This window comes from Phascolarctos cinereus, unplaced genomic scaffold (genome assembly GCF_003287225.1).
Source record: "Phascolarctos cinereus isolate Bilbo 61053 unplaced genomic scaffold, phaCin_HiC Scaffold_4;HRSCAF=312, whole genome shotgun sequence".
Taxonomy (NCBI): Eukaryota; Metazoa; Chordata; class Mammalia; order Diprotodontia; family Phascolarctidae; genus Phascolarctos; species Phascolarctos cinereus.
In genome coordinates, this window is record NW_027555847.1 from 208,153,279 (window position 1) to 208,177,727 (window position 24,449).

General features: G+C 41.3%; 1 protein-coding gene across 1 annotated transcript; it reads right to left on the reverse strand.

Moving 5' to 3' along the window:
* Positions 1-2,130: 2,130 nt before the first annotated feature.
* On the reverse strand, positions 2,131-9,196 carry ITPRIPL2 (ITPRIP like 2). The gene has a single exon (XM_078152867.1). The coding sequence runs from the start codon at positions 8,463-8,465 to the stop codon at positions 6,867-6,869; it is 1,599 nt and encodes a 532-aa protein (XP_078008993.1). The 5' UTR covers positions 8,466-9,196; the 3' UTR covers positions 2,131-6,866.
* Positions 9,197-24,449: the final 15,253 nt, after the last annotated feature.

Sequence of the window (24,449 nt, forward strand, 5' to 3'; positions counted from 1 at the left end):
AAAGCCAAATTTGAATTCAGGTCTTCCTGACTTCAGGCTGGGTACTCTATCCACTATACCCCCTAAGCTTTTAAATGCCTCACTTAAATCCAATTCATTGGAAAGTCAAGACATCACCTGATGTCTTTGGTCTTCTTGGAGAATAAAGAACAAAGAATAACAACAAAAAGGTGCTGAGATATTATGTGACTTGCCTGTGGTCAATAGCCAGGCTTCTTGATTCACAGCCAGTGCTCTGAACAGTGAGCATACAAAAGTCACTAGCTTAAGCAAGAGAGGCAAACAAGACAAGCTTAATTCCACATCCAGAGTATATTGGCAATACTTTTGAGTCATTTTTTCAAACCCTAGAAGGAATATGGGTATTACTGGGTACAGAAGGTATCAGTAGAAAAAGCAGTGAAGAAACAGAGATCAGCCAATCAGACAAGTGGCATTTATTAAGCTCCTACTATGTGCCTAGCCCTGTGCTAAGAGCTGGAGATAGAAAGAAAGGAAGAAAAAAAAAACAGTACCTGTGAAACAGCACAGTGAATAGGAGCTCATAGTCCACTGAGCAGAAGAAGGTGGGGCAGAATACCAGGCAAAGAATAAAGTTAAGAAGTAAATGGTGAAGGTAGCTGGCACTAAAGGAAGCATTGATTTGGCCCAAGAAATGGGGTGTGAACACCACGTGATGAAGTATATTCAGTCTCTAAAAGGGGCTGGCTGGGCAGAACTTGCTTCTGTTCCAAACATTCCAAGTCTTGGTCTGGCTTTATTTCTGACAGCAGATTTGGTGCCAGCTGTCCTGAGATATGTGTGCAGTGGATAGAGTGCCTGGAGCCAGGAAGACTCATCTTCCTGAGTTCAAATCTGGCCTAAGACACTAACTAGCCTTGTGACGCTGGGCAAGTCATTTCACCCTTCATCTGTTAAATGAGCTGGAGAAGGAAATGGCAAACCACTCCAGTATCTTTGCCAAGAAAACCCCAATCCGGACAACTAACGGGAAGAGCAAGAGAGTCCCCCTACAATTGCAGTGTGGTTGGACAATGGTATCTAGGATTCAGAGGCTTGTCTTTTCTAGAAATCTACTTTTCAAATGCCCAAATTCTTCCAGCATCTTACTAGAGGACAGATGACAAGATCCCTGTCTCACAAATGAGAAAACTATGGGAACAGAGAGGCTGAGGGATTATCCAGGTTCATCCAACAGAAGAAAATCCAGTTCTTTCCCTATCAAACTTGTCAGTGAACTTTGGATTGGAGCAGTGATTTCATCAGCATAGAGATGTCCTAAAAAGTACACTGCCTTTGCCAATTCAGATCAGCACTTGCTCTTCAATTTATAATCTCATAGAGCTGTCTGGGGTGCTGAGGTTAAGTGACTTGAACACAGCCAATATGTGGCAGAAAAGGCGGGACTCTGAGGCCAACTCTCTCCACTATACCAAATGGACATAAGAAACTCAAATACTCATCACTATTAACACTTCTGGAATCCAGGTAATACAGTGCGCCATAATTAGGCATAAGGATCTAGGTTTTTCTTAGAGCAAATCTAATAGGTACGACTAATGTTTAATGGGCAGAAGACTGTTGGTTTCACCTTGGCTATGTTACAAGCTTTAAGCTCTCCGGAGCTAGGACATGCAGGCTTTGATCACTCTATCAGCTCTAGGCCCAAATTTCTCTGTAAGCCAATATTCTTTCTTAGTAGTAAACACTTATCATTTAGAGAAAGCCAGAGAGCATCCTTGAACTGAAGGATCTTGGGATATAGGGTGGAGGGGAACCACAGACTAGGTACTAGGGACGTGAGGGATGGCCACAGGATATCTACATAGGGAAAAGGTCCATGAAAATTAGGAAATCTCTGTCTTGCCTGACTTCTGGCAAGCACTTGGGGTCAAGGTACCCAGGGCTGCAACAATCCCCACACTAAGATGCTGCCTTGGCATTTTCCCCATCCCTTTATATAACATGTGTATGTAAATTGTAATCACTATATTTGCTTCATGGGAAATGACTTCCTTTTCCTATGAGAAAAAATAAGACACAAGTTTGTATAAATTATCACAAGCTAGAACAAGTTCTGTATGTACATCCACAAGAATCCCTACTATAAATTCAACCTACAGCCAGAGGTTTCAAAAAGCTTGTTTATTCATAGAGTGAAACACAGGAAAACAATTTAAAGTCACCCTCTTCCCAATAAAAGTGCAAATGTCTTTGGACCTTAAAAGAGAAAGTAAATGACATAGTTTAACACTTTGGAATAGGGTGAAATTTTAAGTTTGTTTTTTTTTTTTTGCAATAGCAGCAGAACAACATTCAGGTAAGTCTTTGGCCTTTTTTTTTTTTGAAAGAGACATTTTACTACAACTTTTTACTGCCAAAGCAAGAAATATTAAAGATTTGCTTTGTAACACTTCATGCACTTTTGAAAAATAAAAACAAAATAGACGGAATGTTTTAAAATGACTGAAATTAAGGCGTGTTAACTTCATGAGGACAGCAGCTATGTTATATATTTTTCTATCCCAGAGTGCCTTGCATCTACTAGGCACTTAATAAATGGTGCTGAAAATCAAAACACATTAAGTTTGCTTAAGAATATGTATCATTTTCAGATACTTATAAAGGGAAAGAAATGTGTATATGACTTAGCTGGTATTATCTTGATATATTTATAACCTTATTCTTCTCCAGTCCCCCCACCCTGACACCCATGGCTAACAGGGTCATTATAACCACCCCTTGTAAGTACTTTATACCTCTCTAAAACATAGGTATAAAAATATGTAGGTATGAAATTATAAACAGTAGTGTCTAAGTCACAGATACACTTTTTAAAATAACAATAATGATGATGATAGTACTGAGGATTTTTTTCACTTTCAATGCACATTGCAAACCAACATTAGCTATGCTAATCCTCTAAACCTCTCATGAGGTAAGGGTACAATTATCCTCAGTTTACAGATAGGGAAGCTAAGGCAGAAAGGCCCCAAGTCACAGAGGCACTTGCTCTTGAGATAAGAGGAGGAAAAAGATCTTTGGGACCACATTTTATTAAGAGACAAATTTCAACCCGATTGCAAAAGTGGCAGACTACCCCCTTCAGGCTGCTAGGGTGCCAATGGATAAAGTCCTGTTTCAGTGGAGTGGAGTCTAATAGCCTGAAAGAGTTAATATACCCATGAAGGGGATTTCGGGAGAGACTGAAATTAAGCTGTGGGAAAGTGAGACATGTGGCCCACAGGCCTGGCTATTTTTTCTGAGGCTCACTGCCATCAGATAAATCACTGCAAAGACACCAACGCTTTAAAAATATATATATATACATGGTGCGGGTTACCTGGAAAGTTTCCAAAACTAAGTGAGGCACCTGAGAGAATACCTAGATCACACCCAGACATCAAATCATTCCCAGGATCTGGCTTCCTGCTTCCCAGGTGGTGTTCAGCCTCCACCAGAAAGCATGTGCAATCTGGATGGCCAAGTCCAGTATGATGGAAGAGCTTGAGCCCACAGTCCCAAGGAACAAAGTGCTACAAACTGACCCACACTTTCTTTGGTAAAGAATTTTGATTGGTATCCTAACAACTCAACTCTCAATAGTCACATTAGATAAATTATGTGAAAAGTCCTATCTGTAACTATATTAATCTACTGGTTTAGCTTTACAATAAAGCTTAAATAAGATAATATAACACTTGGAATATTGCACTCTCAATATATAGGTAACAAAACTACAATCTATAACCAAAAATACCAAGTCTCATATATTCAAGGAGTAGACCATTTAACATAGGAATTCCTCCTATGCAATTCTCTCTCACCCTGTCTTCTCCTATCTTCACATCAAGTTTTCACTCTTCTGACTCTCCTTACTTTGCCATCTTTTGATTCACTTTCCTAGTCCTTAAAACATTCTTTGCTCCACTTCCTCATTTTCCCTTTCTTAGGCTCAAGTTTCATTTTGCAAAAACACTTGTAGGACCCAATTCTACCCTTCCCAGAAGAATCCAGTACAGTTCCCATATGGGTCAGTAGAAGTTACCTTTGGGTGCCTCAGGCTAGAATGATTCATCTTCCCCCAGTTTTCTTTCGGCACCAGCAATTCATGTAACTACTGTGGCACCAGTAAAAAAATAAAACAAGTTCATTAGAGGTTTCCATGTATTTTATCTCCAGTACCAAACACACACCAAAAAAATGTGTAAATTTTTTAAAAAGAGAGAGAACTACCCTCTGGAGTGATCCACCATGTAGCTCATTTAAGGGAATGGTGCCATAATAAAAAATAAACGTAAGTGCCCTAGACAACCATCATCCCTTGCTTATATGCCATATTATTTCATGTGTACATAGTACATGTTTTGGGCTACTAAGCATTGACCAAAATTGATCTAAATCTCTAAGCTTTGGTTACCATGTACAAAGAACAATTGCTCAGCATGGCATATAAAAAAGATATTTATGTTTAGAAAACACAAATACAATGCCCCATTAATTAAAAAAAATAATAAAAATAATAAAAATAATAATAAAACCTTGAGAATAGCCATGGCTTTAGATAGGATACCTGAAAATAAGGCTGCTGCAGCAGCACATTACCAGATTTATGGTTTTTTAAAATAACATTTAAAAAAAGAACCCATCACCAGAGTTAGAAATTTTGATAAATTAACCTTCCAAAGTTTTATAGTTGCCCAAATTCTCCTATTTCCCTACCTGAAAGGTACAAAACAAAATTGTACTAAATTAAGATGAAAATATTTTGAGGTCAGCTATTTTAAATTGTCCCAGTTCCTGAACTGGCTGATGAGAATGCTCTTTAGGTTGATTACATGAAATGCTTTTTTAAATATAGATAAAGGATATAATAACCTTAATATTTATTGAAAGAAGTTTATCTTAATGGTAAAGTTTAGATTCCTTTATATCACCATGCTTAAAGATAGATTACTTTGGTAAATTCAGTACCTAATGATTAACACTGACATAAAAAAAGAAGCTGGAATGGTTTTTGGTATAGAAACTAAAACTTTTCTATACTTTTCTACAAATATTTCTAACTTGTTCTCCTAATGATCCAGGCTGTGCTTCAAAGGAAGCCAATGTTCAGTGCAGCCCAGTCTGAGAAGTCCTCATGTGAGGTTATTACTTATAAATTATTAATCCAGAAACTTGAGAGAAGAGCCTCCTAAAGCAGTAAAGTTTGAGGAACTTCCTTAAGATTGTCCAAGCATTCAACAATGGTCCTATTCTGAACAGTTAGAACTTTGTGAATTCTTGGGATACCTATCCATTTATTTTAAAAACACATACATGCATACACACACATACACAGACACACACACACAGAGGCACACACACAGACACACACACACTGCCAAAACAAGCTAGGCTAAATCCAAAACCCTAGTCAGAAGCTGTAAAACTGTCATTCCAACCAGTGGGACAATTGATTTATCTAAGCCTAATGGCAACTGGTAAAAACATGACTGCACCTCAGTCAAAGCTAGAAATTTAGAGGCTTGCAAGGAAAGATTTCAGAAAAGACCAACAAAGAAAAAGAACCCCAATGCTATGTAGGAACTAGTTAAGTATGATTTATGCCTTGGTGGTAAGGGGAGGGGGAACAGCTGACAAAGGTTATTATTTCCCTTGCTCTCCTGTTTTCTGCATTTTCCCTTTACAGCCTCAGGAATGGTTATCCTCAATAATCTATGCCCAAGATGTTGTACTGTATGGAAATGTAGCCCTTTTATGGAAGCTTGGCAGTCTCTGAGAATACACAGCATTAAAATAATCCTTGTAGACTTGGCATAGCTTCCTTCACGGCCCCTTCAGGCTCTAAGTTCAGAAGCAGCTTGGGTGATGGCTGTGCAATGAAACACAGGTCATTCCAAAGTGACAAGGGGGAGAAGGAAAAGATTAGCTTTGTATCAAGTAGCAAAGATTTGGTTTAATATGCCAAAGGAAAGGCCTAAGACATCTCTCTCTAATATAGGCATTGATAAGTTTTATGAGCTCATCAGTGTTGCTGAAAAACATTTGCTGTTAACCATGGTCCTTTGTGCTAACATTTTTCATTCCCTGGCTTCTTCTGAAATATTAAGTAGGATACCAACTAATTTATATTGCTGTATAATAGGTCTGCAAAATGCAACACTAGGTAATAAAAATTACTATAAAATTAAGGCATTTATCAAAATAAAGTGCTATTTTCTCCTTAAAAGGGTTTTTTCTAACAAATTCTCCATCACCTTTTGGCATGTTGTGAAACAATGCTTTGAAATCTTGTCAAACATGCTCTTAATTGCACTACTCACAGAGCACACTAATATTAATTTGTAGAATCCATAACTAAGTTACACAGTACATCATCCCCTCTTCTTCCAGCTATGGTTTATGATCCAGATTCATTTATGCAAGGCAAGTGAACAGGTGCTATGGACCTTGGACAAAAGATGACCCCACCTCCCCCAACTCCCCTTTTGACCCGACTCTCCCCATTGCCTGGGTTCTGATAGGCTATTAAAAATGAATCAACATTTGAACTCCTTGTTCCTAAAGTAGTGGCAGGAATCTATCTCTGGTATGTATAATGTAAAGAAGGCCAGGGCCAAATTCTGTGGGAGCTCCAGAAATATGAACCTACTCTGCCGCCCTGGGGTCTTTTCATTCATTCCAGCGACCCAAAGGCTGTGACACACCGCCACCCCACCCCACAAACCAAGAACATCTTATGTTCATTCTCCTCCCCCACCCCCTCTCCCCATAAGACTGAGAGAAGGGCCTTACTAAGCTAGCAACTATCCTTCAGGTTCCCTTCTCGGGATATGTGGTCAGGTGAAGGCATTTTCCCGGTTTTAGGGATCGTGCTCCGGGAAAACTTGGACCCGCTGGCTCCGAGGCTGAGGGCTCCTGGCCAGGTATCGGGGTCCCCCGTAGGGTCGGAGAAGCTGGGGCAGCCGGCGCCACGTGGACACCAGTTGCGTTGCCACGAACTCCCGGGCGCGCCCGTCGAATGAGGCCAGGAGGTCTACTGGAGCGGCTTCGCGCAGCACTTTGGGCAGCTGGCCGATCTCAGCTGTGAGTCCGACGGCTCCGTCACGGCCCAGAAAACAATGGAAAAGCGGGCGGTGGCGGAGCAAGCAGTCCCTCAAGTACAGCACCAGCTCCTCTAGCCTCTCTCTCAAGTGGACCTCTTCCCAACTATGCAGAGGATCCCCTCGAAGCAGCAGAGTCAGAAGCGCGGTCTTGAGCGTGTAAGATGACAGGATGCGTCCCCACTGGGATGAGGCCACAGGGTCCAGTCCTCGTGCGCCCAGATCCCTCAGTGCCTTTAGCAACTGCAGGCATTTAAGGTGACAGGCCCCGGGTGGGGCTCGTTCTTGAAGCCAGCCCAGCAGCCGCTGCTCCTGGCGAGCTGTGTTCAATCCCCACAGCGCCTCGACCCTAAGCCCTCCAGGGAGCTCCGACGGGAGCCCAGGGGGAGGCAGTGGCGGTGCCACTAGGAAGACTCCATCTCCCAAGTGTACAGCAGGGATAAGGCGCACGGCCATGGAGAGCCGGCAGCAGCCGTAGTCGGTGCGGCAAGGCAGAATGTGCAGGGTGGGAGGCTGGTCGAGGCCCCCAGGAGATAGGCTGACCCGGCAGCGCTCCTCCAAGCTGTACCGCACTGTGGCAAGGCATCGCTGCAAATGCGTCTGGAACCAACGTGACACTAGCGCTGCAGAGAGGTGGCGCCGGCCGCGTAGGTCCACGCAGAAGCCGTCGGAGAAGGGTTTGGAGTCCCGGTGCCATTGGCTTCCAGCCCCACCAGAAGGCGAAGGCGGTGGGGCCTTGAGGGCACATACGAAGCAGCCACGAAGCGCCAGAGGCAACTCGGGCTCGGAGCCCAGGCCTCGAGGTTCCAGCGCCGCAAGAGGCGGGAGGCGCAAGGGGACCAGCACATCGAAGCCATCCGGCCGGCGGATCTTGTGCTGCTCGTAGGCGCTGCCCACCTGGATGAAGTCCCCCCGAAAGGCCAGAGCTAAGGTTCCTCCGGGAGAAGGACCTGGAGATCCCCTGGCCCGGCCGGCACGGACCAGTTCGCCTACGATGCGACTCACGTGCGCTTTGCTGTGGCCCAGCACATGAGGGGACAGGCGAACTTCGTGCTCATAGTAACTCTCCAGTAAAACATTGAGGCCCGGCTCGAGTCTCGAAGACAACGGGGTGAGTGCCTGTTGGGGAACGCGAGGCAGGAAACGTTGCCGGGCTGCTTGGCGAAAACGCAGAAGGAGGTAACCCAGGAACAGCAAGAGAATCGCTTTGAGCAGCGGGAAGCCAGCGTCCTCGCCGTCCTGGGGCTCGGCGGAGCCGCCCCTTCCGCTCAAGACGTGGTAGAGGCAGACCAGGGCGGTGCAGAAGCCGGTCACCAGTGGCCAAAAGACGCGCAGGTTGAGAGTGTAGTGCACCGACATGCTGGGCGCCCGGGGCAACGTCCGGTGGTGGTCAGCCCATGGTCTGAACCTCCGCGACGGCGACGGTGGTTTCCCCTTCTCTGACCCCACATACAAGCAGCAGCTCGAGCCCTACCCTGACTTCCTGGGGCCAGCTTAGCCCTTAGCTGGTTTCTGGAAGTCAAGCCTCTCCTTCTCGATCAGTCTCGGCTCCCGCACCTTCTCTGGCTCCCGGGCTCTCTTCAGTCCCTTCTCCCAACTCAAGTTCTCCTTCCAGCTTCGGTTTCGGCTCTGCCCCGCCCCGTCCTCCAGCGCACGCCTCCGGTCCGGGCCTTTCTGCAGCTCCTGTCCCGTCTCGGGCTCCGGGCTAGTTTCAGCTCCTCTCCCGCCCCTGCGTCCAGGAGTAGTCCCTCGTGCCAGCAGCTGTCCGGGACCCTCGCTTGCTTGCTGTAGTCCTAACCTCTCCAGGTCCGCGCTTCTTTTCCGTTCACTGCCCTGCCGAATTCGAAGCCTTCGCCCTTCCCCTTCCGCCCCTGCCCAAGGCTCAGGTCGGCCAGCTGTCGGGTCGGTGAGTCCACGGTCCAGCCTCTGGCACTGCTAGAGCTGGGCTCCTGAGGTTCAGGCCCTGGCTTCCCCTGATCCCGTTATTTGGGCCGCGAAGTTTCCTCTTCCGAGGAGAGAAGGGGCCGAGCCAGCGAGTGGAGAGGAAATGCCGATGTCTAGCAGCCGAGCTGGGAGCGGGCGGGGTCGGCCCCCTCCCCTGGGGCCGCCTCCTTAAAGCAACACGAGGCCGAAGCGGACCTGGAAGTTCGGAAAAACTGGGCCAGAAACTTGGTTCTTTGCAACCAGATGCTGAAAATAACAGAAATGCAAGACTTGGAAACATGAAAGAGGACTTGCCGGGGCAGGCACACACTGTGCAAGCTTTGGCCCAGGGCAGTTATTGCACGAGGGGAACTGCTGATAAATAAACAGCCAAAATGAAAAGTGGAGAGTATAGGAAAATTAAAAACACACCTAAACTATAATACCCAAATGTTCTAGGCTCTTGCTAGCAGGCTGGGGTGGTGAGGTGTAGTTGTCAAATACATATGACCTACCTTCCTAACTTCTTTTTTTACCCTTCTACTTTCTATGTATGTGTGTATGGATGTATATGTAATGGATTTTCTATCTTTCTTTTTTAAACCAAGAAAACCCATTTATCCAAATCATAGCAGAACAGAAATCAGAGACATTATCCATAAGAGAATACATACCAGACAATACAGAGTGAAGGAGTTCTCCCATTGGGAGAGAGAGAATTCAGTTCAACTAAGAAAGAGTGTCCTGGATCTCACTCAAGGGGGAGACTCCCTGAAGTCTCTAGAATAACAAGCTGAGGATGGGGCATGATGGAGATTCTCAGCTCCTGTCATGTGTTCCCAGAATCTTTTCCCTCAAGAAACCTGAAGTATACCCCTTTATTCTAGTTTCATTCTATCTCTAGATTTGCCCCAAGGCAATAGGAAACAGCTCCAGAGTGCCAGAGCCCACTCCTTCCACCATGGCTTGGGGAGTGAAGACACTGAGTTCTATTCTGGTACTGCCACTAACTGGCTATATGGCCCTGGGCAAGTCAGCTACTTTAAGCCTCAGTTTACTCATCTTTAAAATAAGAGTGTTGGATGACTTTAGGGTCCCTCAAGTACTAACATTCTATTGTAATGGCCTCCCATATTTTATATCGAGAATTAGAATTTTGAATTTAAAGAGAAATTACAAATTAGCATTCAATTTTTATAATTATGCAACTGCAAATAAATCTGGTATTTGTATTCAGGAACCACCCTTTGAATCAGGAAATCCTATGAATGTGTCCTAGTTCCCAGAGGAGAGTCAGCCCCTAATGCTGTCCATTGCTACCTCTCCTCTCTGATGGAGTAGGAAAGATGTGGTGAAGTTGTTACAGAATCCCCCTCAACCTGGCCCTGTAGGGAAATATTGGATAAGTGATTCACTATAGCTGACCCCCATAGATTCAGCAAACCTTTCAGGGAAAGGATATAAGAAAAAGTGGGGGAGAAAAACATCAATAGCAAGCAACACTACTACTAATAGCTAGCATTTATATAACTCTTTAAAGATCCTCAAAACAAGCCTTTGAGGCTGGTGAAATTATTATCCCCATTTACAGATGAGGATACTGAGTCTGAGAGAGATTAAATGACCAGCCCAGATAGAAATGACTGAGGAAGAATTCAAACTGAGATCTTCCTGATTCCAAGTCAAGTTTTCTATTCACTTCATCAAATGAACACCTCTTTGGGGGATGAAAAAGAAGTCTACAGTACTATCCCTGCCTAGAGAAACTTGCAGTGTTGTAGAGATATCCCTACTACTTCTCCTTTAAGAATGTAAAATTTCATCAGTGTGAGTCCTCCCACTATAACTTAGTAGATGGTCTCTTAGGGTTGTGGCCAAAAAAACCTTCATCTCCCCACAGACAGCCTGGTAGTGAGATAGGCTGCTACTACAGCCACTTCCTGGCTCCCACTTAAATCAATTGCAGCTTGGTAGGACTTTCCAGAAGCCAAAGACTCTACAACATGTTGAGGCATCCATATAGGACCTTAGCGGAAAGAAGCACCCAAAAGCCCACATATTGCAGTATTAAAAATAAAATACTGAAATTAATACAATAAAGTGTGAAGATATATAGACTGGATGTTATGGGCAGTACTTGAAAGGGTAAATATCTAGCTGAGGTAACTAGGGGGCTCAATGGATAGAGCACAGGGCCTAGAGTAAGGAAGATCTGAGTTCAAATCCAGACTCAGATTCTTACTAGCTCTGTGCCCTTGGGCAAGTCACTTGACCTCCATTTGCCTCAGTTTACTCATCTGTGAAATGGAGATAATAATATTACCTACTTCCTAAGGTTATTGTGAGGATCAAACAACATAATGTTTGTAAAGCACTTAGCATAGTGCCTGGTACATAGTAGGCACTTCGCAAATGCCCCTCTCTTCTCCTTTCATCTCCTCTCCTCCCCCCCTTCTCCTTCCTTCCTACCATACATCCTTTCTATCTTCCATCCTTCCTTCTTACCTTCTCCCTTCCCTCCTTCTTTCCATATTGATTAAGTTTGGGGGCAAAATTTCATAGAGGAGGTAAGATTTAATAATAATAATAGTTAGCATTTATATAGCAAATATTAATATACAAACATTAACTAATTTCATCCTCACAGCAACACCTTGGAGGTAGGTGTTGTTATTATCCCCATTTCACAGATGGGGAAACTGAAATTGATAGAGGTTAAGTGACCTGCCCAGGATTACACAACTAGTAAATATCTGAGAGTGGATTTGAACTCATGATGTCCTGATTCCATGTCCATAGCTCTATGCACTTTTTCCCAGTGCCTTAAGGTGACCCCTGAGAGGTAGGATGTAAATAAGCAGAGGGGAAGGCATTCTTGGGGAAGAGTCAACATTAGCTTAGCATACATAAGGAACAGTGTGCAGATCAGAGCTCTGATACAGTGGCATATGTGTGTCCTGAAACTATGAAAATGTAGATATGTTAAGATGGGACTGGATTAGGCCTTTAAATGCCAGTATAGGAAGTCTGGTTGTTGATCTGAGGAGTGCTATTCAAAACACGAATGTTTCAACTCTAGGGAATGAGCACTTTGTTCACTCTCATTAACCTAAGACGGTGGGCTCTGTTTTCCAGCTGTGAAAATAAACTATTAGAGCTAGAGGCAGCTAGGTGTAGGATTAGATGTTTTCAGCATAAACTCTCCAAAATTAGATGCTCCAGCATGTATGCAAATTCCCAGAATTGTCCTAGTCTAGGAGACAGAGTATGTCCTGAACCATATAGCATAATAATAGCAGCTCACATTTGTAAAAGCAAGGTTTACAAAGCAATTTTACATACATTATCTCAGTTGATCTTTACAACAACCTACCTCAATATATGGTTTCCCCCATTTTATAGATGAGAAAACAGGCTTGGAAAGATTAAGCAAAATGCCTAGGGTCACATAGCTTGTAAATATCAAGGGTTTAAAATCAGGTCTTCCTGCTCTAAATTCAGAGAAATTCCCCAGTTTGGTCCCAGCCTCTTGGGTTTTGATTACTGTTGTTTGTTTTTGGTACTTTTTGTTGTTGTTTTAAAGGAATTTTTAAAAATCAAACTTTTCGCTCTACTTTAATAACCTACCATAAAGACCTGTTGGTCTAGCCCTGTCCTGCTTTAGAAAAAAGTAAACCCAAACAGATTACAGACTGTCACTGGAAAATGCTTCCCCCTGGTTTGTACTCTGTCTCAAGGCCCTTATTCATCTAAGAGTCACACTTAATGCAGGAAAAGGAGAACTTTGGTCTCACAGAGATGAAGCAATAGAAAGGGGCTAATGAGTATGTAATGCAATTGTATGCCTATAAAATGATCCAATATTCAACTGAAGCCCTTGAGAATTATACTATAAACCGAACACAATTAGATATTAATAAATAGATTTTTTTTCATCTACATTAGGTTCCACTCAATGCTTAGATCACAGATCTTTGTGAACTTCATCATCACCAGGAAGATTGTTGAGATATTTTCCATGCTTGCTAGTGAATAATTCACTTCGGTTATATAGTTCATGGGGCCAAACTTGGGAGTTTTCGAAGTCCAAGTTTGGTGCATTATACAGCTATCCCATATTAACAAACAACACTAGAGATGTGATTTTTTTTTCTCTTCAGTTTTATCTTCAGAATATTTGCTTTGCCCAGCTGGGCTCTTGTGAGACCCTTAGTCATTTGTACTTAAAATAAAGAGCAGTACCTTATCTTGATCCTTGTGATCATATGTCTACAGACACAGTCATGATGGGATTATGACCAGCCAAAAACAGTTCTGCCCAGGACCCATTTCAGGTTATAATCACACTCTGATTTTTTCACTTGGGGGTGTGTAGGGAGTGGGGTTGGGGGATGGGTTCCCCTTTGTCCAAAGACAGAAATCACTGCTATCTTCATGAGACTCAAGAAGATCATTGGACAATGGGTGTTTTGATCTCCAAAAGGAGGAGCACTTTGACTGAGTCACTGTGATTTCCTTCTAGCCAAAGAGACTCAGATTTACTCATTTTCCTGAAGGGGAAAAAAAAGAGACTTCCCAGGTAAATTGGCATGCTCAGCATGAGAATGTGCCAACCACAAGAAGAGAATGGAGAACTCAGTACATTATTGCTTTGAGCTGTCAAACTTTTCCCCCTTTCTTAATGTTGTATTCACTGGCTCAGGGTAGGAATGCTTAGGGTGAGACAAGCTTAGCAAGTTCCTCACCTATTTGTGATGATCTCATCTTGCTCAAAACTTCTACTGCCTTTTCTTTGTACCTCTCTTATTGCAGCTATCAGATTCTGCTTTGTTCAATATAGTTCTTTGATCCTAAAGACCAAACCTATCTCAGAATCATGCAATTTCAGAGTTAGAGGAATATCAGAGACCATCTAATCCAATGTGTACCTTAAAAAAAATCCCTATAATGTAATTAACAAGTGTTATCCAGTGTCTGCTTGAAGACCTCCACTATGCATTCCATTTTTGGACAGCTCTAATTGTTATCAAGTTTTTTGTTGTTGTTGTTGTTCAGTCATTTTTCAGTTGTGCCTGACTATTTGTGACACCATTCCGGGTTTTCTTGGCAAAGATACCAGAGTGGTTTGCCATCTCCTTCTCCAGCTCATTTCACAGATGAGGTAATTGAGGCAAGGAGAGTTAAGTGACTTGTTTAGTGTCACATAGCCAATAAGTGTCTGAGGTCAGATTTGAACACTAGACGATGAATCTTCCTGACTTCAGGCCCAGTACTCTATCCACTGCGCCACCTAGTGGCCCAGTTTTTTTTTACAGCATGCATAAATTTAATGCTTTTTAACTTCAGCTATGCCATAGCTCTTAGTTCTGCCCCTTGAGGCAAGGTAGACTAAATCTAACCTCAGGGTTCATAAACAGTCTCAGAATCTCTTTACACTCTTAAAAATTACAGAAGACCCCAAAGAGCTTTTCTTTATGTTGATTATATCTATTGATATTTACCAAATTAGAAATTAAAACCGATCATTTAAAAAATATGTATGTATTTGTTAATCCATTTAAACATAATAACAAACCCATTACATGTTAACATAAATAATATGTTTATGAAAAATAACTTTTCTAAAAAATTCAGACGAGTGGCAGTTTTTCATATTTTTGCAAGTCTCTTTAATGTCTGTCTTAGTAGATGTGGATTCTCATACCTGCTTCTACATTTAATATGTTATGATATGTTATTTTGGCTAACATATATGAAGAAAAATATAATCTTATATAGCTATGTAGTTAGAAAAGGGAGAAATATTTTAACAGGCAGATTATATCTTGGTATTATTATGAAAATAGTTTTGACTTCATGAAGTCCCTGAAAGGGTCGTGAGGACCCCCAGAGGCCCAAGATCCACTTTTTGAGAATGACTAGTCTAACCAATTTTTTGTAGGCTGGTCCTGATTCAGGCTAATCTAGTGCTTGGTGTTTAGAAGAGTGGACAAATGAGACACTCATATAGTAATCTATTCATTAACAGAAGGAGATTCACTAATTTATATCATGGAAAGTATACTCAGCAAGAATGTTGCTTTCATTCATTTGAGATCAACTTTCCTGACCAGCTAGCCATGCTGGTCTGCCAGTCAGAAGACTGAGGGAGGAGTTTCTGACTCCTTGTGTGGCTGGCTTTTGGTATTTAGGCCATAAGAAAGCTATATCAAAAAGTTAAGCTTGTCCCCCTGTGCCTCTTAGGTCCTGAAGATGGCTTCAAACTTTTAAGCAAAAGAACTAGGCTAGCCCACATGGCAGGTATTATTCTTACCACACCTCTCTTTCATGTGATAAGCCTCCAGACATTTGAAGGCAATCTCCCAGTTCTTTCATCTTTAATGTATTTTTTCTGAATCTGAATGAAGGAATGTTCCAGTGCCCCTAGATTTTTAAACGAACCTAATAATCCCCATGCTCTAATTTTAATTTAGCAATCACGGTCGTGATGATCAATAAGTACAATATATAATTTGATACATGTTTAGCCTAGGTGAGTGAAAACAAGATGCAAACTGACTGGTCTAGTGTTCCCATAGGGTGATGTAGGAAGGCACCACCGTTATCATCTGTAACCTCAGTATTACGCTTGACTCCTCATTCTCCCTCATCTCATATATTCAATCAATTGCCAAGCCTGGTCTTTTTCCCTTTAAAACATCTCTTGCATCTGACCCTTCTCTCTATACAGGCTTCGTCACCTTTCTCCTAGACTACTGCAACAGCCTTTTCTTTTTTTTTTTTTCCAGCCAAAGACAAGGTTTATTAGAACATCCGTCATATTGGGCAGACTCTTAAGGAGTTTAAACATTAGTAAGCTATTGGCTAAATTAGAAGAATCTGAGCAGTGGCTAGATTTTAAGAATCTGAGCATCTTAATGGAGACAAGATAGATCTTATATACAGAAAGACTATGGGAGGAATCTAGGAGTGGCCAAGGTACGAGGTAATTGAACTCCAAGGACTTGAACAGCGAAGCCAAGGGAGAATGGAGCCTAGATAAGATTAAGGGTGGAAAGTGGCCAGGGACCATAGGGAGGTAAGACATTGGAGGGCTAGGCTAGGTTAAGGGTAACAGAGAATTGCTGGGTGTTGGCAATAACAAAAGGCCAGTTGAGAGGACTATAGTCTCAGGCAAAGGCCAGAGATTTGCCAGTGTAGGAAAATCCAGGGTTTTTCCTTTTTTGGGGTCTAGTTCCCATCCTCAGCATTCCCCCCCTCAAACAAATGGGACCCAGATTCTTTTGGGGTAAGGAGCAAAGGTCTTGGCTCCTGAAACTGCTTCCTGCTGCAAGGGGCATAAAGCTGTCCCTGCCTCAAGGGGGTCCCAAAGAGGTTGACTGGAACCAAGCACAGGCTGCATCCAGGGAATGATGGGGGGACATTGGCTGGTACCTGCTGCTTGCTATCAACTGTAGGTGAATGGCCTGTAGTCTGGAAGACACAAATCTGACAGAAAAGACTGCAGGGCCCAAATGACAGGATAAAACATCCTCAGCTCTGTTTGGATTCAGATAATTCCATTTTCCAACCATGCAGTATTAAATCCACCTCACAGCCAGACTCAGGAATAGCCAGGTGGATGACATTCCTTTTCAAAGTAACATAATGGGGAAACTGAGCCAGGAGGACCCCATCTTAGACCATTCCCTGAGTAGCTTGTGGCATTTCTCTCAGATGGTGGATTATTGATTATCGATGGATTATTATGATCCATCAGACAACTCAAAATAAAATCCTATGAGCTTTTACCTCACATAGCAAGTTTCACTAATCACAGCTTAGGAAAAACTTTTCCAGGATTTACATCTCAAACTTAAATTTGTCCTAGTGTAAAAAGCCAATCATTAGAGATTTCTATACACTTGCAAATTCTCAGCAAGCCATAACTCAAACAAAAGCTTTTTGGCTAGTTTACACATTGAAACAATAACCAAAAATAGCCAAATTATTTTAGCAGTAACCAAATTATGAAAAGTGCAACAGCCTTTTCATTAGTCTGTCTCCTGGATTTGAGTCCCTCTATTCACTTCATTCCATCCTCCACACAGTTGCCAAAGAGATATTTCTTAAGCCCAGATCTAACCATGTCACTCACTGCCTACTCAAAAACCCCACTGAGTCTCTATTGCTTCTAGGATAAGTTGTAAATTCCTCTGTTTAGCTTTTAAAGCTTGTCATGATCTGGCCTCAACCTCTTTGAAGCCTTTCTGTAAATCACTGCCCACCCCACAGGATGACATCCAGCCAAAGTGGCCTTCTCTCTGTCCCTCACTCACAGAACTCCATTTCCCATCTCCACATCTCGGTCCTGGTCATCCGAATTATCTGGAATGTTTTCCCTCCTTATCTCCACCTCATGGAATCCCTTTCTTCTTTCCAGTTGCACCATTTGCAAGGCTGAAGCCTTGATTCCTTTAGTTGTTAGTGCCCTTCCCCACTATTTTGTATTTGTCCTCTTCATATTTATTCTGTATATATTATACTTACATCTCCTATTTAGAGTTCCTTGAGGATATAGATTGTTTTATATTTTTTGTATTTGTATGCCTGATGACTAGTACAGTACCTGGTACATAGTAGGCATTTAATCAGTGCTTGCTAATTGATTGATTGGGGGCAGCTGGGTGGCACAGTGGATAGAGTGCCAGCTGTGGAGTCAGGAAGACCTGAATTCAAATCTGGCTTCAGACACTTACTAGCTGTGTGATCCTGGGCAAGTCACTTAACCCTGTTTGCCTCAGTCCCTCCTCTGTAAAATGAGCTTGAGAAGGCAATGGCCAAACCACTCGAGTTTCTTTGCCAAAAAAATCCTAAATGGGGTCATGAAGAGTCAGATACAACTGAAATGATTGAACAACAACAATAATTGATTGATTGATTAATAGGAAAGGAAGACTCTTGAAGGATTATTTTGATGAAGCAATTCTTTGTTGTTGACATGTACTTCTCCAATAAATTCCCTGTCCAATGTTGCAATGTTGCATGTGGACAACCCAGGACCTTTAAAGACCAGGCCAATAAAGAATAAGTTGTAGAAAGTTCTGTGGAGTGGGAAAGGCCTTAAGCATGATTCCTGTCATCCAATGATCAACTTGGTTAAGTTCAAAGGAGATAATCACCTACAGTTTGGTCACTGGCTGATGATTTTTTTTTTTTTTGCCATAGCACTTCACAGAGACTTCAAAGAATGGTGATTTGAAGCTATAAAAGGAGAATGCACACACTGACAAAAACAAAACTTCCCAAAGTATTGAGATGTATACATGAATATATATATGTATATATATATATATATATATATTATATATATATATACATATATATATATCTTCAAACTAGATGTGCTCCAGAACACCTTCTGTGTCTCTTTTAGGGTACTTACTATATCCTACTCGTACCATAGTCATTTGTCTACTTAAACGCACTTTGGCTGGATTACAAACTCTTGATGTCAGCTGCTTTGTAACCCATGCAGAACCTAGCACAGTGCCTGGCACATAATAGACATTCAATAAAATACTTGCTGAATTAAATGCAATTAGACAATTAAATATGTATATTTACTATATATAGAGAGAGAGAGAAACTATGTATTTATCAGGGAGATGTACATTAATCCGTTTTGGGTCTAGTTTTTCTTCTGGCACTCAATACTTTGTTGTTCAGGTGTTTCAATCATGTCTAACTCTTCATGATTCCAAGTTTTCTTGGCAGAGATCCTAGAGTAGTTTGCCATTTACTTCTCCAGCTCATTTTATAGATAAGGAAACTGAAGCAAACAGGGTTAAGTGACTTGCCCAGGGTCATACAGCTAGTAAGTGTCTGAGGATGGATTTGAACTCGGGAAGATGAATCTTCCTGACTCCAGGCCTGGTACTCTATCCACTGTATCACCTAGCTGCCCACTTCAATACTTAGGTAAGACCTATTCTTAACATGCCAAAAGAGTAACTTTAAATTTGAAAGAAGGCTATGTTAGTTAATTAACTACAAGAACATTTCAAGTGGAAGCTAAGGAAAGGACCTGAGATAGCTAAGATGATAGTAGACAGACAGAATATATCACAAATTTCTCAGAAAGCAATCAGCTGCCTCTCCAATAATCCCAATATAATGGTGGCTTGGCCAGTGGAGCTCCATCCTCAGAGCACCTCAGAGTGCTTTGCCTGCTGCAGGCCCTCATGAAAGGGGTGGGGGAGCTTTCTTCCAGAAAGGAATGATGATGTATAATGGAAGGGCCTTGCTCCTTGATCTGAAGCATGTGTAGACATCCCCTAACTGGCTCTGGTCTGTTAATCTCATGGTGAAGAGATGGACTATTGATTGGCTGTGTAATTAGAACTAGGGTATATTCAAAAGGCACTGACCTGCCAAAGTGAGTCTCTTTGCTCTCTTTGTCTTTCTCTATTCTGCATACCTGTATTTGAGCATAGAGGCAAGAAATGCGGTAAATGTTGGAATGGTGAGAGAGAGAGAGACAGAGAGACAGAGAGACAGAGAGAGAGAGAGAGAGATAAAGAGAGAGAGAGAGAGAGAGAGAGAGAGAGAGAGAGAGAGAGAGAGAGAGAGAGAGAGAGAGAGAGAGAGAGAGAGAGATCTTAGGCCTTTCTCCACCTGGGTTATTATCATTTGGCCCCATAAGTACAGGGCCCTGCAGTTGCTTCTGTCTTTGTGGTATTTATTCTTTCTGTCCTTTAGATAAAGAGGATTCAACCTTGTGAGTTTCAAAAGGTAAGGAGATTGAGCTGCCAGAAATCCAGGAACTGGAGACCATGCCTGGGTTTCCTAGAAACCAGAAGTGAGAAGTAAAGTCTTGACCCAGTCCAGGAGCAGAGAGCAGCCTCCTCCATCAGCTAGGGTGCATTTGGAAGTTAACTTGATAGATCAAATGCTATATAGAAACTGCACTAAATTTGAGGGTGTTCTTCTCAGGGATTAAGGTGGTGTTGGGGAGGGTATGCCCTTAGGTATTTGGGTTTGTAACTCTTTTTCTTGATCTATCTCAGTATATGTCCTTTTGTTAAAGCTAATTGCTGTTAATTGGTTAAATGAAACTGGGGCTTTAAGGTGGTACATTAGGGAGAACACAGCAGAATGGAGATCTAAACTTTCAGCATTAGGTTGAAAGATACTCTACCCTTTGGAGGGTACCCTTAGAATGCTGAAGATAAGAACTAGCCTTGATCTGGGAGACCTGACTCATCTGAGAGAGTGGAAATTAGGAAGAGGATCCTCAGAGATTATAAGAGCTTTATTAGGTTAGCATAATAATAAGAGATGGAGTGCCAGCCTGGGAGTCAGGAATGCCTAAGTTCAAGTCTGCCTACTTCTGACAAATGCTAACTTTGGGAATCTATGTCATCACCACCACCACCATCATCATCACCATCACCATCACCTAACATTTATATATGTGTTAGGCACTGTGCTAAGCACTTTACAAATACAAAAAAATTTCATTTAATCCTCACAACAGCCATGGAAGGTAGATGCTATTAATATCCCTATTTCACAAATAAGGAAACTGAAGCAAATAAGGGTTAAATGACTTGTCCTGGGATACCTAGCTAGCTAGTAAGTGTCCTGAGGCTGGATTTGAACCTGGTTTTCCTGACTCCAGGCCCAGCACTCTGTCCACTGTGTCACCTAGCTGCCCCCAAGAATAAGTTACAGAGTTGCTATCTATCTTGGTGTAAGTTTCCATGTTGTTGAAATCATAGGGTCATACCAAAAACCATATAATTTCATCAGTGTGGAAATCCCTTCACCAATTAAGATATAAAATTCATTTCTCTATATATGTAGATATCTACATGTTATTTTGAGACATATGTATTCAAGAGATATCTATGGATATCTAAATATCTATAGATACGATTTTGAGATAAATATGCATACCACCACAATCTGAATCATTGAAAATCATTGATGGTCTTTAGGAGTTGCTGAAGCCAAGAAATTCATGGCTCTGAAGCAGAGATCTCCAAGCTTCTCTGAATTTATCTAGGCTGGCCATAGGAGAAATGGCCTTATGGTCCATCACCAGACTCAGACTTTTACTGTCTACTTGCAGCCCTTAAAATCCTTTAAAATTTATCACCTTTCTTGAGTAGATGCTATTTTCATGATACCAATAGGTATCAGATAAGAAATAGGTTCTAATTATCTCTCCTTCATGTTCTGATAATAGAGTTCATTTATAACAGCAATTTAAACTTTCAAAAAAGTTTCTTCACAAGAGCATAGAGGTGTAAGTTGTCCCATTTTAGAGCTGAGGAAATTCCTCATTTTACAGATGAGGAACCTGAGGTACTGAGAGGATCACTGACCTGTCCTACATCACAAAGTTATTCAGTGGCAGAGCCAGGATTCAAAGCCAGGTCTTAAGACTCTAAATCCAATGAGGTTTTTTTTTTTCCTTGACCCTGCAGCCCTCTATAGTTGGGGTCTCATACCTCTCTGTTTCTTTTCCTTCATAGGATCATAGATCCAAACTTCTTATATGAAAAACAATACCCACTTCTTACACTTCTCAACCACTTAATTCCCTGTAACCTGGCTTTTGTCCCCACCAATGAGTTGAAGCTAAATTCATGAAGGTCACCAACTAGTTCATAATTATCAAATCCACTTCCTTTTTTTTTTTTTTAGTCCTTAGTGAGGAACCATGTAATCTAGGAGACAGAGTAAGAGATGAAGTACCAGGAGATCTAAATTCTAGTCCTGACTACTGTCCCCTTAACTGTATGACCTTGGTCATTTGACATTTTTGAGCTTAAATTTTCTGTAAAATAATAGGGTAAAATTAGGTAATTTCTGGGGTTTCTTTCTACTTTAAAACTCACTCTCTCTCTCTCTTTCTCTCCTCTCTCTGCCCCTTCTCTCCCTCCTGCCCTCCTTTTCTTTTTCCTTCTCCCCTTCTCTCCCTCTCTCTCCCTTTGCTGTCACAAAATTTTCTGTAGCATTAATACTTATAATATTATAATATATAATATAATGATAATATTATATAGCATTTAATGCTGTTGTCTCAGCTCCCTTGTCCTTTGATACTGTCATTTTTTTTGCTCTCTTTTTTTTTCTTGCCTTTTAACTACATAGTGCACTGTTTACTGGATATATTCATCTGAATGACCTGACTTCAATTCAAATTCAACCTGTGTAAAACAACTCATCTACCTTCCTCATAAATCTGGCTCCTCCTGACTTGCCTATTTTTATCTTATTTCCTGCCATTCCCAATCACCCAAGTTCAAAACCTGAACCATCTTTGACTCATCCATCTCCTTTGTTTTCTGACCTTCATAATGTCTTCCTTCATGCTACTTCTTCCATCCATCTCATTCTTTTTTTTCTCTTTGTCACCACACTCCTTCAGGTCCTAATTATCTTACAGCTAAACTACTTCAGCAGTCTCCAAACTGAACACCTTGTCTGTAGTTCATCGTGTGCATCCTTCATGTGCAATCCTCAAATATTAATGTTATCATACCCTGATCCTGCTTCTGCTCCTGCTCAAAAAACACTTCAGTGGCTTCCCCATTATCTATAGGAAAAAGTCTAGATTTTAGCCTGACTTTCAAGGTCCATGCAATCTGGTCCTACCTAACATTTTTATTGTATTTCACAATTCTTCCCAATGGGAAGACATTGTTCTAGGTGTGCTTATCTATTTATTATCCCAAGAGCATAACTTGCTCATATTTTCTTCCAACATTGTACATTATTCCCCCTACCTGGAATCTTTTTTTTTCTTCATTCTTTTTTTTTTAAATTTTCAGTTCCAAATTTCCTCCCTCCTTCCACTCCCTTCTCCACCCATTGAGAAGAAATATGATACCCATTATACATATAAAATCATGCAAAACATTTTCACATTAACCATGTTGCTGGCGGAGCAAGAGAAATAAAGTGAAAAAAATATGCAATCTGCACTCAGTTCATCAGTTTTCTCTCTAGAGGTGGGACAGCATTTTTTAACATGGGTCCTTTGGAAGTGTCTTCGATCATTGTCTTGATCAGAGCAGCCAAGTCTTTTCACAGTTAATCATCGTTACAATATTGCTGTTACTGTATATAATTTTTTTCCTAGTTCTGCTCATTTCACTTTGCATCAATTCATATAAATCTCACCAGGTTTTCCTGAAACCATTCCTTTGATCATTTTTTTTTGCTTAATAATTTTTAAAATTACAATTTAATTTGCTTCAATAAACAGAAATTCAGTGAAGCTCCTTAAAGTCCTCAAAGAAAGGCAAATGAGGTTTGACTCTTTTGTTTTTAATTCCACAGCTTCAAGATTTGCCCATTAATCATTTCTTACAGCACAATAGTATTCCCTCACAATTATATACCACAACTCATTCAGCCATTCTCTAGTTGATGCACATCCCCTGGGTTTCAAATTCTTTGCCACAACAAAAAGAGCTGCTATAAATATTTTTTGTACATATGGGTCCTTTTCCTTTTTTAAAATTTCTTTAGAATACAGACCTTGTCAGGATATTTCTGGGTATGTATGCACAGTTTTAAAGCCCTTTGGGCATAGCTCCTGATTGTTCTCCAGAATGGTTGGACCAGTTCACAACTTTACCAGTGCAGTAGTTTCCCTATTTTTCAACATCCCCTCCAACATTCGCATTTTTCTTTTCTGTCATGTTAGCCAATCTGATAGGTGCAAGAGAGTTTTTCATTTGCATTTTTCTAGTCAATAGTGATTTAGATCACTTTTTCACGTCACTATTGATAGCTTTGATTTATTCTTCTGAAAACTGCCTGTTCATATCTTTTGACTATTTATCAATTGGGGAATGACTCTTATTTTTTATTAATTCCCTATATACTCAAGAAATGAGACCTTTAGGCCAAGTCATGAAGGTTATTAAAGACAAATTCACATATTTATGCGAGAGGCAAGAGGCACCTACTGGAGCTTAATGAGCAGAGAAGTGACATGGTCAACTCTACATTTAAGGAAATTACCTTGGCAGCTATATAGAATTTCAATTACAGTGAGAAGACACCTGAGACAGAGAGACCATTTAGAAGACTATTGCAATTGTTTATATGAGAGGTGATGAGGACCTGAACTAAGGTAATAGTTGCATGAGTAGAGAGAAGTTAGGTGCAGGGCATACAGTGGAAGTAGAAATGTCAAAATTTGGCAAATGAATATGTGGACATGAGACAGTGAGAAGTCAAAGATAAAACAAAATTATAGACCTGTGAGACTGGAAAAAATAGTAGAGCTTTTGTCAGTTATAAGAAATTTTGGAAGAAGGATGTTTTTTTTTTCTCTTTTTAAAAATTTTTATTAATTTATTTTGGTTTATCAACAATCACTTCCATATGCTTTTGAGTCTAAAATTTTTCTCCCCC

What these genes read in the sequence shown, in the direction of transcription:
- ITPRIPL2 (XM_078152867.1), bottom strand. Translation starts at nt 8,465, where the DNA reads ATGTCGGTGCACTACACTCTCAACCTGCGCGTCTTTTGGCCACTGGTG.